The sequence below is a fragment of the Mytilus trossulus genome, chromosome 8 (assembly GCF_036588685.1).
Source record: "Mytilus trossulus isolate FHL-02 chromosome 8, PNRI_Mtr1.1.1.hap1, whole genome shotgun sequence".
NCBI classification, from domain to species: domain Eukaryota; kingdom Metazoa; phylum Mollusca; class Bivalvia; order Mytilida; family Mytilidae; genus Mytilus; species Mytilus trossulus.
The window spans coordinates 10,436,923-10,453,892 of record NC_086380.1 but is presented as its reverse complement, the minus strand read 5'-3'; the positions used below and the strand labels follow the sequence as shown (position 1 = coordinate 10,453,892).

The 16,970-nt window shown below is 32.4% G+C and overlaps 1 protein-coding gene across 1 annotated transcript in view; it reads right to left on the bottom strand.

Annotated features, from left to right (window-relative positions):
• Positions 1-9,493: 9,493 nt before the first annotated feature.
• The window catches only part of LOC134727324 (uncharacterized), a 77,694-nt gene continuing 70,217 nt past the window's right edge, over positions 9,494-16,970 (bottom strand). The window contains exons 44-49 of the mRNA XM_063591702.1: positions 16,612-16,779; positions 15,478-15,582; positions 13,957-13,996; positions 12,707-12,795; positions 11,822-11,921; positions 9,494-10,227 (exon numbers count right to left, since the gene is read on the bottom strand). Of these exons, the coding sequence (XP_063447772.1) occupies positions 9,905-10,227; positions 11,822-11,921; positions 12,707-12,795; positions 13,957-13,996; positions 15,478-15,582; positions 16,612-16,779 (825 nt within the window). The 3' untranslated portion in view covers positions 9,494-9,904. The remainder of the gene's footprint in view (positions 10,228-11,821; positions 11,922-12,706; positions 12,796-13,956; positions 13,997-15,477; positions 15,583-16,611; positions 16,780-16,970) is intronic.

The window sequence follows — 16,970 nt, the reverse complement described above, 5'->3', positions numbered from 1 at the left end:
TCGATTTACTAGAAACTGAAATAAATCCGGGTCATAAAACTAGGGAAACGCATCAACTACAAGAGGAACACAACGATATAACAGAAACACTGAACTGCTACAAAAAAACACAAGCCATCATACAAAGAAACAGAGTATTCGATACCAACTGTCATATGCCTGACTTGGTACAGGACATTTGAAGAAAAATGGTGGTTAAAACATGGTTCTAAACCAGAGTTCCAATGCAAAGTTGAAATCAGCCCTTAAAAAATTTCATGGACGCCACTACGAGTTGGTTGATAATTATGAGATATCGATTTCGCCAGATGACGACTGATAAGTTCCATCGACGTAACCAAATTGCTGTCATCTCTGCCGTGAATGACACCAACCGAATGAGGCTTGGCACCGAGTTAGGAAATACATGAGCCACAAGACGGGTAAAAGAGAGCAGTTGGGTAGTGGTAAGTGCATCGAACTACCAACACAAAGGTTCCTGGTTCGATTCCCGTTCCGTGATGAAAATTTCAGGGACTGAATTATCGGCTCTACTAGACACCATTTGTGAGTATGGTCTTAAGGAAACAATGAAAGTCCATCGAAAAGGGACGATAAATGGCTGACCCGTGTAAATAGAGAGCCATATCTCTTGCACGTTAGACACACGTTTGTAGATTTTGAAAAAGAGCAGACTAATGCCGCTACAAGGTAGCACTTGCTCGCGCAAAGTGGAAAGAGATTAATTTCAGTTGCAAAACTTGTTTCCCAATCCACTATAAATAAATATGTTTAAACTAAGACGGTTGTCACATGTGGAACATAATCTGCCTACCCTTTGGGAGCCCTGAGTTCACTCAAAATGTTTTGGGGAGATTGTGTTACTCAATCTGTAGCTTTATATGTTGTGTTTTGTATACTGTTACTTGTCTTGTTCGTTTGTTGCTCGGCTTAGTCAGTTCGTTTTTAATTATGAGTTGGATGTCCCTATAGTATATTTCGTCCTTATTCAAGTAGTAAAAGGTTTTAAAGTGATAGATCAGTGTAGCTAAATGTATCATGATAACAATTTGGTTCTATATATATATCACCGTGAGCAAATTAAGTTACTTAGTATTTTCGCGAATATTTTTGTTATTGCGTTTATCTTCTTCACTTTACTTTGAGGTGATTTTTGGCCGATTTTCATTTCTGCAACTTTATGTCTTTATATTAAAAAAAATACCAAAGGGACAATCAACATCTAAAACCATAATAGAATCAAATAAAGTTAATTAAAACCATGAACAAAATAAAGTTAAAAGTCCAAGAGACGAACAACAGTCCCCAAACACAGCATACCATGAAAACGATCACTCCTAAAACAGCGAATGATCTTATAAGGTAAAGAAGGGTATTTAACTTTGTCATTTTGTTATTATACACTGCTTATAGTGTTTTACATCCACAATGACATGCTTATGTATTTTAAAAGCTTATGTAGAAATTTCTCAAAGCATCTTTAATTCAAATAATTAAAGCGAATAAACTTCTAAACACATTTAATATGATTTAATATAACACGATTTAAACTAAATAAGAAACAGCTGCATTTTATTTAGTTCGTTTACATCACGCTCTAGACAACCAAGTGTTTCTAACCAAGGTTACTTATTTCAATGTTGCCTACGATTTAGTAGCAAATGGTTATCAAAAGTACCAGGATTATAATTTTATACGCCAGACGCGCGTCTCGTCCACACAAGACTCATCAGTGACGCTCAGATCAAAATAGTTAACAAAGCCAAATAAATACAAAGTTGAAGAGCATTGAGGACCCAAAATTCCTAAAAGTTGTGCCAAATACGGCTAAGGTAATCTACTCCGGGGGTAAGAAAATCCTTAGGTTTTTCGAAAAATTCAAAGTTTTATGAACAGAAAATTTATAAAAATGACCATATAATTGATATTCATGTCAACAAGTGCTGACTACTGGGCTGGTGATACCCTCGGGGACGAAACGTCCTCCAGAAGTGGCATCGACCCAGTGGTGTAAATAGTTATCAAAAGTACCAGGATTATAATTTTATACGCCAGACGCGCGTCTCGTCCAAAGTCATGTTTGCATTTAAACATAATTACAAAAAGTAAAAAAGTTTGACTCAGTTAAAAACAGTTTAACCTCAATTACCTCGCATATGTATTATGTTCTAACTTTCAATATCTCTTCTTTTATTAAGAAATCTCATTCTCCTCCCTGATATTCTCAATTAGCGATGTGCTATTTTAACATAAATTAACAAAATGATCGCTATTTGAAGATGGTAGATTTTTGGGCAACTGCAAACACTTCAATAGAAGGCTGTTCCACGAACAAAAATAAACAATAACATCTTAAAATTACAAAACAAATATTAGTTGACCTAAAATATATACATTAGTCTATTTTTTAGCATACAAATATCGATTCCCAAAGCTATATTTTACTTTTTGAAAAAAAAATCATTTTTTTAGGATTTGTGAAAAATTTCAATTTTCGGGAAATTTTGCGCATCGAATTTCTTATTTTTTGTTTAATTTGGAAATTATGTATCATGTTCCATAAAGTTCATATGATCTTTTGAAAAAATTGAGGGTACAAGAATAAGAAAATAGCGTTTTATTTAATAATCGTAAAAATTGGATTTTTTTTTCATGACCTTTGACCTTGATTTAACAGAAAATGCACCGGGCAAATCAGAAAGTACAGATTATCAGCTTTCGAATGATATATAATACAGCCGTGTGTTAGGTGGGTGCATTAAAGTCGTTAACTAAGCGTCTTTTTGAAATAAGTCACTCGCCTATGAGTCTTTCATGAGTCAGCAGTGGTACAAATTTTCAATGATTGCAGTTCTTCTAGTTGATCGTAATTGTTCGTATTAGTTGAATGTTAGTAGTTCAAGATGACTTTAGTACGAGCTTGTAAAAGTATGAATGGACTTGCTTCCCTGGAAAGAAAACTGAGTTTGTGTTGTACAGTACAAAAGTTATGAGACACAAATCAGACAAATGTTTACTACTACAGGGATCAATGGTGAGGTCTGACTGACCTGTCCATAGCAAATGTAAATAACTCCACCTTCACCCCAAGTCCATGATGTCTAAGTTTGGAATAAAATGACAGGTGCTAGGGTCTAGCAAAGTGATATGCATATGTGTCGCAAATGAGATTGACCTTGTATGTCATTCAATCTTTTTTGAAATGACAAACAGGAATGAATATGGTTTAGGCGTTGGTATCTCAATCTTTTACAAGTTCTCAAAGAGGGTGTGGTGTGACCCTAGGGACTACCCCTATTTTTCATTTGATTTTATATATTGTCCCATATATGAATATATATGGTTTATGGGTGGGGATCTCGGCTGTTATCAAGTTTTCACACAGAAGGGGTGGGGACCCCAGTGACTTCCCCTATATTTAATTCGATTTGTTATATTGTCCAATACATGAATATATATGGTTGAGGGGTTGGGATCTCATCTGTTTCTAAGTTATCAAACAGGAGTGGGTAGGATGACCCTAAGGACTCTCCCTATATTTCATTTGATTAGTTCTCATACATAAATATATATGGTTCAGTTTAAAGGTGGGGATCTCGACTGTTTCCAATTTCTCAATCAGGTGACTCCAGGGACTCCCCCTATATTTAATTTAATTTAGAGTTGGGGATCCCAACTTTTTCAAAGTTCTTCAACATGAGGGGTAGGGTGACAACAGGGACTTCCCCTATATTTCATTTGATTTGTTATATAGTCTTATACATGAGGGTGAACAGTGACCATAGGGACCCCCTTATAATTCATTTGATTTGAAATATTGTCCCATACATAAATATATATATTGTTTAAGATTGTGGATCTTTACCATCATCCAGTATAAATTCTCAAACAGAAAGGGGTAGAGTGGCCCCTAGAACTCCACCTATATTTCATATGATTTGTTATATTGTCCCATACATGAATATATATGGTTTAGGGTGGGGATCTTGACCGTTACCAAGTTTGGGTAATTTTCTACTCTTGTGGATAGTTGTCACATTGGCAATCATACCACATCTTTTTTATTTACATAAGAAACTTCCAGCTATTTTAACTGACCTATCAAAATTGAGAAGAAAAAAATACCCCTTGAAATTGCAGTAATATGTTCAACTTGAAAAGCATTTTACATGCATTACCAACATTTATCACTGATAAAAAAAAATTATACTGTTACCAGGAACATATATTTTTAGATAAACTGTTCCCAGCTGTCACAATTTATAGGATTTTCACATTAAAATTGGTGTACAAAATATTTTCGGTTTTTTCTTTCTTTTATATGTCTTTTTGTTTTCAATTCTAATGTTTATAGTTATTTACCATGCATATATGCATAAATGTATTTTGGTACCTGTCTGGATTTTTTTAGTAGCCAAATCCGGGATTACCCTTATCCGCTTCCGGAATCGGATCCGATATTGTTATCTCGCGGCAGCCATTTTGCTTTCAATGTTGTTTTTGACAGATAGTGAGATACGATTTTACTCGGATTTACACATTATTTATAGGCGATTTTATGTATAAAGCTAGCGGTTGAACAAATTGAACATCGCTGTCATGAATAGTAATGATGAAAATATGTTTGAGATCGTTTATTAGGAAACTTTGGTAAAAATGTTTGCAAAGTTATTTTTTTTTATCTTTTTTAAGGTCCGTCGGGCATGTCGTGCGTAGCTAGTAACCAAGTAGAAAGTCCGACTGCATAAGTGGAAGGTCGCAGACCTCGGACCACCGCTAATTTGAACCCCTGTGTCCAAATTGAAAAGATACGAAAATTTCTTCTTCTTTTAAATTCAAAATTGCCGCCAACAGCGTGATCAGTTGAACTTGTATACGTAGTTGACTACGTATTGACGACAAACAATATTCCTACGACTTTTACAATTTTGGAAATCTTAACTACTTGTCTTTAGAGATTTTCGGCGATTAGATATTTCATACATTTGTTCCTAGACATCTTAGCCAAAAGCTCAGGGGATAATAAACTACCTAAGGATTCCTAATGTGCTCTACTTCCTATGTGCAACTTCAAAACTTTTGGGAAAATCGACGATCATTTAAGGTATTTCTGGTCATATTTTTTGTAATCCAGAATGAAAAGTATAAAAAACTGTCCAATAAGTTACAAATAATATAGTAGCAAGCTAGATGATAACAATGGCACGTATTTCAGCATTTATTGGGTAGCACACAAATCCAGGGTGCTCGCATAAGGCAGCTTAACTGCCTAAAAATCAGCTAAATATTTTAATCCCGTTCTATTGTTATGAAATATAAAGCCTCTCAATGATCAAAAATAGTGTTTGTCAAACTCACTATTAATCTAATGATTTTTTTTCAATACAGTGTGAGGTTCAAGTTTTTTTTCAATTTTTGTCAAAGAGTCAGAGTAAATATTTTGTCAAAATTTTATGAAAAATAAACTAGCTAAATTCATTTTAGTCAACTTGAAGATGGTTGGTACCACCTTAAAGTCAATAAATCATTTAACTTGACAGCATGCATAATTTTATTATAATAATGATGTACATAGTTGTATAGTTTTAGAGTCAATAAATCATTTCACTTCACAGTATAAGATCAATATGCCTTCAATCATTGAATATATCTAAACTACTGCATACATTTTGAATATAGAAGTAGATGAAATAGTGTATAGATGAATTCTGAGAGAATCCATAACAGATCGCCACGGTGGCAAAACGCCCAACACATAATCACCCCAATTTTTTTATTAACTCGCCAAATGTCAGAGTGGATATTTGTCCTGCTTTCTTCTGAGACCTGTTTAACAAAGTATTCTCAGGTCACGGTGTTCAAGTAAAGGTCATAATAGCATGAAATATAGATAGCAGACAGGTTATCATAATTAAGGATGTTTACTACTCTCTCTCAATTAACAGACTGTAATATAGTGATAATATAAATAACAGAACTGAACAATCTGCCATCCTTGTTTATAAGATATAAAGCCATTGATAATTTGACAGAAATTGATTCTTGCTAAATGTTTCAAACATTTAACATTGGTACCTTTTTTCTTTCAAAACCTAAAAAAATAAAAACAAGGGTTTTATAAGATTTCAGGAATGACTTTTTAAACTATATGTATCAAATTTTGAAAAAGAAAAGTAGGGATCTGTGTGCAATATTTGGCATAATGTTAGTAGGGAAAAGATGGTGTGTGGCTGATTAACGTCCAGTGGAAATTTAAATGCATATTCAGGACAGGAGCATGATGATGAGATATGAATTTAAATCCTGCTTTGAAATTGTTCTCATGATGATAAGGATACAAACATGCTTGCTCACAAGGAACCAGTCTGCACCAAGGCATATCTCCATACTCTTTTACTCCTAAACGCGGCATGGGAAGTTGTGTATAAATACCAATACACTGTCACTCTTAAGGTGATCACCCTACCACGAGTTCACAGGGGAGGTAGCATAGTAATGAAAGTTATACAGTCATAAAGACTCCATAATAAACCTTACCGGGTTGACACATGTGATGTATAGTCATTCTTTAACTTTGTCTATCATTAATAATGAGTATGTGCTTGTGATTATTTCAATTACCTTATGTAGATACATTGGTTTCTCTAATTCGTATTCCATTTATTCCTTTCCTGACCTGTTGATGTTTCTATTAAATCAACGTGTGGTTCGGTTGATATGATTAGTTCTTCCTTATCTAAATTCCCTTATGACGTCAGATATTCTTGCTTTCCTATTGCAATTCCTATTGTAACATAACGAAACTAGAGGCTCTTACGAGCCTGTGTCGCTCACCTTGGTCTATGTGCATATTAAACAAAGAACACAGATGGATTCATGACAAAATTGTGTTTTGGTGATGATGTGTTTGAAGATCGTACTTTACTGAACATTCTTGCTACTTACAATTTTCCCTATCTATAATAAACTTGACCCATTAGTTACAGAGGAAAATATTTTGAACAACAAATTGCCAAATAAATGAGAATCGTTAAACATTGACTTTGAAGGGCAATAACTCCTGAAGGGGTCAATTTACCATTTTGGTCATGCTGACTTATTTGTAGATCTTACTTTGCTGAATATTATTGCAGTTAACAATTTATCTCTATCTATAAAAGTATTCAAGGCAATTACCAAAAACTTCAAAATTGCAGCGATCCACCAAGTTGTCCAATTGATCTGAACATTTCACGGCAGATAGAAATTGACTTAATAAACGATTTCACCCTTGCCAGATTTGCTCTAAATGCTTTGGCCAAGCAGTTTCAGAGTAGATTTTTGGAAAAAATAACGACGACGGTAAATGACGCCGGACACCGGGTGATGAGAAAAGCTCACTTGGCCCCATGGTCCAGTTGTGCTAAAACGGCAGCCATGCATGAGACGTCATGAAGAAAGAATACATCATTTTACAAGTAAAAATGACTGATTAAGATTGCTTGCATATCGTCTAAAATCATTAGAGAAACATATACCATCACCAAATTTAGTGTGAAACGATGTTTATCCACTCTCGACAGTTAAATTTTAATAATTTTTCTTGATGTTCTGGGTGTGTAAAATGAACTGGTGACTCACAAACTCAACTTATAAATTTGCATCTGAGTTGATATTTTGGTTATACGTTTTCGTATTCCAAATTTGACCATACAAAATCCATATTGAATAAAACAATAGTTCATCGAATATGTATTTTGAGAGCTTCTGTACCGGTCTCTGTCTTACGCAGTCATCAGTGAAGTTCTGCTTGAACTCAAGTATAAAAAATTTGCCAACAACAAAGTGGGTTTGTACATAAAACAAAAAGTACAGCTAAGTCTAACACGGCTAACCATGCATGAACAAAATAAGAAACGAAATGCATCAGGGTTAACATATAATGGATCTCCATAGACCTCCACACAAGTGACTTTTTGTCCATATGTTTGGACTCCTAATGTTTCCAATGTTTTAAAATGTAAGGTATAGTAATTTGGACCAGATAAAGGATTTACAAAAGCAGGGGGAATAAAATCCACACAAGTGAAATGTATTATTCAATGTTTAAGCTGTCCAGGATTAACAATGTTTTGGGCAATTTTACATCATTACATACCCAGAAGTTTTATGTTTTTTGAGTGTTCCCCCTCTACATCTAGCTATATTTCCGAAATCTTTCTCGCATTATTGACAACAGTTATGGTTGTTCAATGTTAAAACTGAAAACTGTGTAGATCTTAATTACAGGCTCCAAGGAACCTGTGTCGCCCACCTGATATTTTGTTTTACAATTAATGCATGAAATAATGTACCCATTATACTTTTGCTTTAGTTTCAGAGATATTAAACAAAAACTACATGTTTCTCCTCTATTCTATATAAGCTTGGTCGACCATGTTGATAGGCAGACAGGGTCACCGGACACATATTTACACTAGATACCCAAATGCTTATTGTGGTCAGGTTTGGTAAAACTTGTCTCAGTTGTTTCAGGAGAAGACTTTAATTTGTAAAAGACTACAAAAATTTATGAAAAATTCCTTATGGTGTCAATTGACCAATTTGTTAGTTTGATTTATTTGTAGATCTTAATTTGTTGAAAAAATTGTTGCTAATAACTGTTTATCTCCATCTATAATAATATTCAAGATAATAATTTAAAACTGCAAAATTTCATTAAGATTACTAATTTAATGGTAGCAACCCAACACCAGCTTATCAGGTTCGTCTAAATATTTCAGGACAGATAAATTTTGACCTGATGAACATTTGTACCAATTTTTAAATTTGCTCTGAATACTTTAGTTTCAGTTATATCATCCATCAACTGCATTTTACAACTATGTTCTATTTTGAGCCATGTCGACCATATTGGTTAGCAGATGGTGTCATCAGTCTTTTTGTAAACAAGATATCCTAATAATGATTTTGACCAAGTTTGGTTAAATTTGTCTTGGTAGTTTCAGAGAAGGAGATTTTTGTAAGATTATAAGAGTTTACAAAAATTTGTTAAACATTTACTATACAGGACCATAACTCCTTAAAGGGTCAATTGACCCTATTGGTCATGTTGAATTATTTGTAAATCTTACTTTGCTGAACATTATTGCTGCTTACAGTTGATCTCTATCTATAATAATATTCAAAATACATTGTTATTGTTAAAACCAAAAATTGCAAAATTTCTTGACAATAACCGATTTAGGGGCAGCAATCCAACAAAGGATTGTACGATTTGTCTGAAGATTTCAGATATATCTTGACCTGATTAACAATTTTGCACCTTCTGTAAATGATTTGGTTTTAGCAATGATCAACATTTTACCCATATGTTCTTTTTTTAGTCATGGTGGCACTCTTGGTTGTTTGGCTTGGTTAAAGATCATAGTTCATAGATTAAGCAAGAACAATGTCATAAGACATAACCAGAAACTGACAAGAGTTCAATTACTTGCATATTTTATTAAAAGATTAATGTATAATTTATCACATATCACATAATTGTTTATTTCATTAAAAGATCAAATTTAAATGTATTAATGTATAAATAATATAAAATCACATATCATGTACTGTACATATCACAGAATTAAATAAAAATTACTCAAAAATTTTATGGTTATTATTACAATACTACAGAAGGTAATAATTAATACAAATATTCAGATTTTTTTTTTATTAAGTTGCTTATCTTAAGGATGCAGCAATATATTCTTTTTGAACTACTAGTACTGTATTTGTATGCATCATCAACTGCACACAGCAGCAGTGTAGCCTTTGTGTGATAAGGTGGCGTTAAACAAACATCAATCAATCAATCATAACTGCACATGTCTTTTAAAGTCTTCAGTTCATTTTAATTTTTACTTCATTGACATGACATTTAAATTTTACATGCAAAATACAAGTTACGTAAGAAATCTTCCACACTCTTCCCAAGTTCTAAATCTCTGATGAGATTTGAGTGTTCCTTTTTCATTTGTTTTAACCACTTATAAACAATAACAAGTTCTTTCTTTGCAAGTTTCACATTTTGAGATTTTCCTTTGTACAGGATTTTAAAATTGACAGCATGATCAGATGCATCATGGGTAATCATGACTTCTGGGATCATTGTCTTGTGTATAATTGCATATTCATCTATTAAGAATATAAAGATAAAGATTGATGCAAGTACTCTTTCTCCTAATAGCTGCACACTGATACCTGCAAATAAATAAACAAATTAATTCAAATTTTTAGGGGAAAAACCAAACTATTTACCTTCATTAATGACAAGTCTACAACATAGTTTCTTCATTGGAAAGCTGGGTCAACACCTATAATAGGGTTAAATGTATTTTCCTTTAAGGGCTAATATTGTTTGGTTAAATTCTATATAATAAAATGCTTTGATGAATACGGTCTGATACGGCCGCAGAGGTCAAACCCTGAACAGTGGGGGCAAGTATGGACATAATATTTAAAATTAATGCTGTCTGAAATTGGCTTGTGGTCAAGTTTTTGCATTATGAAGGTTTTTTAAGAAAAACAAATGTGGTAAAAGGTTTTAAAAATCACTTTAAGATATTTCTTGAAACTTTTTAAAAAATTGAAATTTTATAAATTTTGAAGCAAATAAATATGACCCACCCCAAGAAAACAAATCAAGGAAAGATTACTCCAAAACACACAATCCCAGCCTACCCTTTGTGGTATGGATTCTTGTAGTACAATTCTAGAGAGATTCATTCACTTAAGAACAAGTTATTGTCTTGAAACTAGAAAAAATGTTTGTTTTTTGCCCTTATTTGCCCCCATATTCCTGCTTCGTTAGGACAATAGGCCAATATTGAAACCCAGCCTTCCCTTTGCGATATGGTACCTTGTGATACAAATTCAGAGAGATCTATACACTCATACACAAGTTATTGTCCTGAAGCTACAAAAATGATAGTTTTTGCCCCTTTTTGGTCCCCAATTTCTAAACTGTTGATACCATCACCCTCTATATCAATCACAACCTTCCTTTTGTGGTATTGAAACTTTTTTTTAAATTTCAAAGAGATTGATTTCCAACTGCACCAGTATATGGAGTATATGTGTCTCAATTGATACATTACACTAGAGCTAGCTCAAAGTATGCTGATTTTGTTAAACGAGTAATACTGCTTTCCTAAAGTTGCTAAGACAGGGCTATGAATCAATCAGATTAAGGTCATCACTCAAGAAATTTTAGAGTCACCATCATGAGCTGATTGGCCATTATGACAAAAGTGTGGCAGAAATCATATCTGTCTTTTAACTAAAGTTATTGTCTAGAAACCAAATTTGTCTTTGGATGACGACGCAGACGACGGGCTGACGAAAATATCATAGCATTATCTGAACTCAAAAAAATGTTTGGGGTTGTAAAAAAATGTGCCGAGGACTCACTAACAACAGGATAGGCTGAACTTGCTTGAATGTTTGCCTTTACCGACAGTTGACTGTCTTTAAATAGAAAATTTTACAAATATAAAACTTAAAAGAAGCCTGAAGTAGATGGTAGGTAGGAATATACATGTAAGACACAAAAATAATAAATTTCTTTTTATCATGAACAGATGTTGACATACTTGACATGCAGCAAATCATGATCAAACCAGTGATAGGAGTTATCTAACTTGTAGTGAGGTGTAAGCTATTGCTCTTAGTTTTAAGAAGAGGAATTATTAAAGTTGAATGTTTTAGTTTTCCTTGTTTATCAGATCATTAAATGAATTTTATATCATGAATCACAGTAGTCTATTTTCAGAATTATGAAATATGTAGTTCTTACCTAATGAATAAAGTCCTTGTAACTTAAGAATGTTATGTATTCTATTGTATGATAAACCCAGCATGTCACATAGATCGGGTGTCAAGTTGTAAAATTGGCCCTGTAAAATTTAATACAATGTATGTAAGATGTGAAACTCAACATGTTAATACATAGGTCTGGTCTCTAAGTTGTAAAATTGTTCTTGTAAAATTAAATACATTTATGTTTATTATATGTGAAACCAAACATGTTTCTGTTGAAGACCATACTTTGACCTATAATGGTTTAATTTCACAAATTGTGACTTGGATGGAGTGTTGTCTCATTGGCACCCATACCACATCTACTTATATCTTATATGTTACATAGATCTGGTATCAAGTTGTAAAATTGTCAGCGATGTCACATTATTATTAAACTTAAATAGCACTTTTAACAGATTATCTTATTTTTTCTGTGTATTAAAAAAACCCATAATAAATATCAGCCATGAGAAACATGCATGCTGCTAAAAATTTCCAATATCAATGTGTATATATAGAAAACCGAAGATATGGTGTCAAGTTGTAAAATTCTCCCTGTAAAATCAATTTCGTCTCAATTTCCTGACCTTTCCAAAAATGAATGGGTATATAATAAAATGTAGTCAAGAAAGAGTGACTGGCTTTGATACTAATTGTAGTCTTTAATGTTGAAATGATTTATTATTAATCATCACAAATACAGTCCCAAAGTATCCTGAAGTTCTTGCAATTTGTTCTAAAATAAGTTTCATACAGGTTCTAAGCATTTCATGGAAAAATATACACTAGACACGGGATAACACCAAGTATAAATCTTGTACTTGTAAATCTTTATTTATCAAAAAACTTCATGCAGGGGAGGTAATTTAACTTAGCTAACCTCATATAAGGGAGGTAATGCATCCATCAATGACAATCTCTTCTTCACCCTAACAATTCCTTGCCATATTCCTCCCAAGTCTGATGGGTCTGTAAATAATGGAAAAAAAATGTAAAAAATATTAACACATGGATTAAATATTATCAAAAATTAAAATTATCTATAAAAAATGTTCTTTTATGAGCATTAATGGGAAAAATTTTAGGATTATTGAAAAATTGTTAATTCCCCACTATCAAAATTTAAGAGGTATATAATTTTTGAGAAAACCTATCCTGTGAAAATTTGATAATACTAAAAACATTGTAATAATTTCTGAATCAATCTAACTAAATTTAAATCTCCACGCTCCCTCATTTTCTTATGATTGGTCACTGCTTCGGAGCACCTTACTTTTTGGATCAATTATTCTTTTAATCACATTGACTGTAGGCTTTTTAATGGAAATAAAGTAGAAAATGGAAGGAGCTAAAACTTTTTTTGACGCATTCTCAATTTGTTTTGAATTTGAAATGTCTTTGACAATGTGGTGACAAAACCAATTATTGTATGAAATTAAAGATGCAAAATTATTTGTTTTTAATTTAAAAGGAATCTTAATTTGAGTTTATTCATTGCAACATTTGAAATAATAAACATTTTTTTTTTTTTACTGATTACTATAAATTAAGAAATTATTGCATTCATTTATTATCACAATTTTTATTGAATGAAAAAAATTAAAAGTAAAATCATTGTAATTTTATGAATTAAGCTGCAAACAAATATATCTATTAGATATAAGAATGAGACTGCTTATTGCAATATTAGAGTATTTGCCTTATAAGCATTGATGAAAACCTCACACTAATTTCTGAACTTATAGTACCAATTAATATGCTCTGTTCTGTTCCTATACTGTGGGTTCTTTATTATTCGTTGGATACCAATTTTTCGTAAGTAAAGGTGAACTAAGAATTGAATGTTCAACGAATAACATATTTTCAATAAACTTTATAAACAGACATTGGCAAAATCACGAAATCAAATACCCATGAATATGCAGATTTTCAGCAATCCAAGAAAAGTGCATGATACCAAAGAAAATAAATGAATCCACAGTATATAAAATTCAATTGATAGCACTTAAATGTCAAGATCTCCTTTTGCATTATGGATACACAAGTCTAAATCCATCATAACATGTTTCTTTAAGATATATATTGCTTAAAATCCATGTGCCTCCATATTAATTGTTATATTATCAATACCTTCGTTTTCTTTGTTTTCTGTCATTTCTCTTTCAGTTTCCTATAACGAAAAAGAGCCGTAATCATCTGATCAATTATGTATTTGATACATTATCTTTAGTTTCAGGATTAAAATAAAACTCAATAAATAATAAACTTATCACAGGGATAAGTCTGCTTTTTTGAAATTTCGATAATACAAATGTTGGGAGCTATATCAATTATATGGTAATTTTAATAAATTTTTGTTGACAAAACTGTAAATTGTTTAAATTTTTCGAAAAACTAAGGATTTTCTTATCCCAGGAATAGATTACCTTAGCCATATTTGGCACAACTTTTTGGAATTTTGGGTCCTCAATGCTCTTCAATTTTTCACTTGTTTGGCTTTATAACTATTTTGATCTGAGTGTCACTGATGAGTCTAATAATGTAGACAAAACATGCTTCTGTCATATTAAATTATAATCCCGGTACCTTTGATAACTATTTACAACATATGGTCAATGCCACTGTTGGCAGACATTTCGTGGGGCGAGTTGGCAGGAGAAGATAACAGGATTTAACCTTTTTCACAAGTCAGGCGAGTTGGTAAAAAAGTGAGGCGATTTGGTGTGGGGCTATTTGTCAGTGGGGCGATTTGGTAGTTAGGCGATTTGGTGTGGGGTGATTTGTCCTGGGTCCTTCTGAGACTAGTTTCACATAGTAAATAAGTCTCAACTCAGGGTGTTGATAAATATAGATAGCAGACATATAGACATATTAACTCAAGTAAGGAGGTTTTGCTACTCTCTTTCATATCTATTATAACATGCTTTTTTAGAGACTCTAATATAGTGATAGTAAAATAATTAATATAAATAATAGAACTTACATGTATAACACAAAAGTTACAGATCTGTCATCCTTGTTTATAAGATATAAAGCCATTGAAAATTTGGACAGAAATTGATTCTCATTAAATTTTTCAAACATTTAACATTAGTACCTTTCTTCTTTCAAAAACTTTTAAATTGAAACAAGGGTTTTATAAGATTTGAGATTATGGCTTTTTAAACTATATATATCAAATTTGTGAAAGGAAAAGTAGGGATCTGTGTGCAACATAGGATGAATGGATGGCTGGTTGACATCCAGTGTAAAATTAAATGCATATTTAGGACAGGAACATGATAATGAGATATAAATTTAAACCCTGCTGTGTTATTGGCCCACACTCTAAACAAGATATATACATGCTTTTACAGTCTGCAGGATATGTTTCACTCCAACTGACTTTGCTCTCACTCAATAACACTGTATGTGTAGTGGAGAAGCAGTAAATACCTATCACAGAACTCCCCCATTTGAGGAAGCCTGCTACCATTAGACCATAAAGCAGGTAGAATAACAATGAAAGTTAAGTTAAACATTGTCATAATGACAGCAGAATTGACCTCTATCTGGTTTATGTGATGTTTATAGCATGTCTCTCATCAATAATAGACTTTGGTGGTAAATATGATTCTTATTTAATTTAACTGTAAGTTGCCACATCATTACCTGATACTGCCTCAGGAACTGTTCTTTAGCTGGTCCCATAGAACTGGTTACCTTTTCTGGTAGGTATGATTTTAGCTTGTCCTCTTTGATGTCAACTGACATTACCTTAAAGTGACAAACATAAAAAAAACCTCAGAAAATCAAAAAATTACTTTAAGGGTGAAGATCTTTTTCAACCAGACACTATAGGCCAGGTGAGCTAAAAATGTCTTACAAACTATCATATGGGGAAATACAATTGCACTTTAGATATATTTGTTCTCAGTTTGCCTCTAATTTGAGTACAAAAATTTGCCAACAACATAGATGTGGACAAAAATCATTCCCCAGGATTTTCTAGTAATGTACAAAAGGTATTAGAGTCATAAACCCAAATTAACAATCCTGTAAAGATGTACTTATAAATTTTAATTGTTTGAGAAAATGGAATGTGTATGTATTGCTACTATTATATTTTTAATTTCAATTTTATTTTAGACCATTTTTCTAGAAACATGTCACCTTTTTCTACTTTATTTCATATTTTGATATATGGTGACAGGCCTCCCCCATTGTAATTGGGTTAAATTCGTAGTAAGAAGAATATGATGTCAAGATATTTGTAGGCAAGGGCACCATTGAAGTGTGTGGGAACAAAAACATTTGTCACCTTTGAAGTTATAAAGGAGCATTACTCTAGAAATGTAAGTCACTCTCTACCAATACTTGAGCTCTGTCAGTGAGTTTAGGTTGTTAGCACTGTGTATGAGTTTATTAAATTTGAATGAGTAAAACTGAAGTAGGGGTGCAGAAATGAAAATTGGAAGGAACCGAAGATAGGCAAATAGTCAAGGGTAACATTCCTTTAGTGGCACGGTCATACAAAAGTACTTTAGAAGTTAATGTTATTGAATGACCTTCAGTTACTGTAGATTCAGAAATTATTGCGTGCATTTATTATTTTGATTTTGTCATTTTAGACTTAAATATGATTTTAATTTTAATTAATCCTATTAAATTCATGTAAAATATTTCAAAATGAGAGTTTGATTTATTGCGTTTGGAACTCTGTCACATTTTTCGCAATAATAAAAACCTTGCAATAATTTCTGAATTTACAGTAGTATTATAATTAATATGACTTATATGACTCACCCATCCAACCTGATTGACAGCCAGAAATCCTTTCTCATGACGGGCTGTAACAAACACTGTAGAATCACTTATACTCATTGTATAGATAAGTCTCCCTGTTTCTATCATGTACAGATGTACATAACCCATTTGTGTTATCAGGAAAGCTACCCTATGTTTTATGTTAACCTACAATAACCATTATAATTATGTCAATATCTGTAAAAATAAGAAAATATCAATAACTTTTACAATATAAATTAAAACAAGAGGCTCAAAGATATATGATAATTTGAGTCCCAAAATAGATTGCATGTAAAGAGATGTTGACATTTAAAAACAATTTCTTCTAATTCTACTGTTAACAAATTTCAATTGAT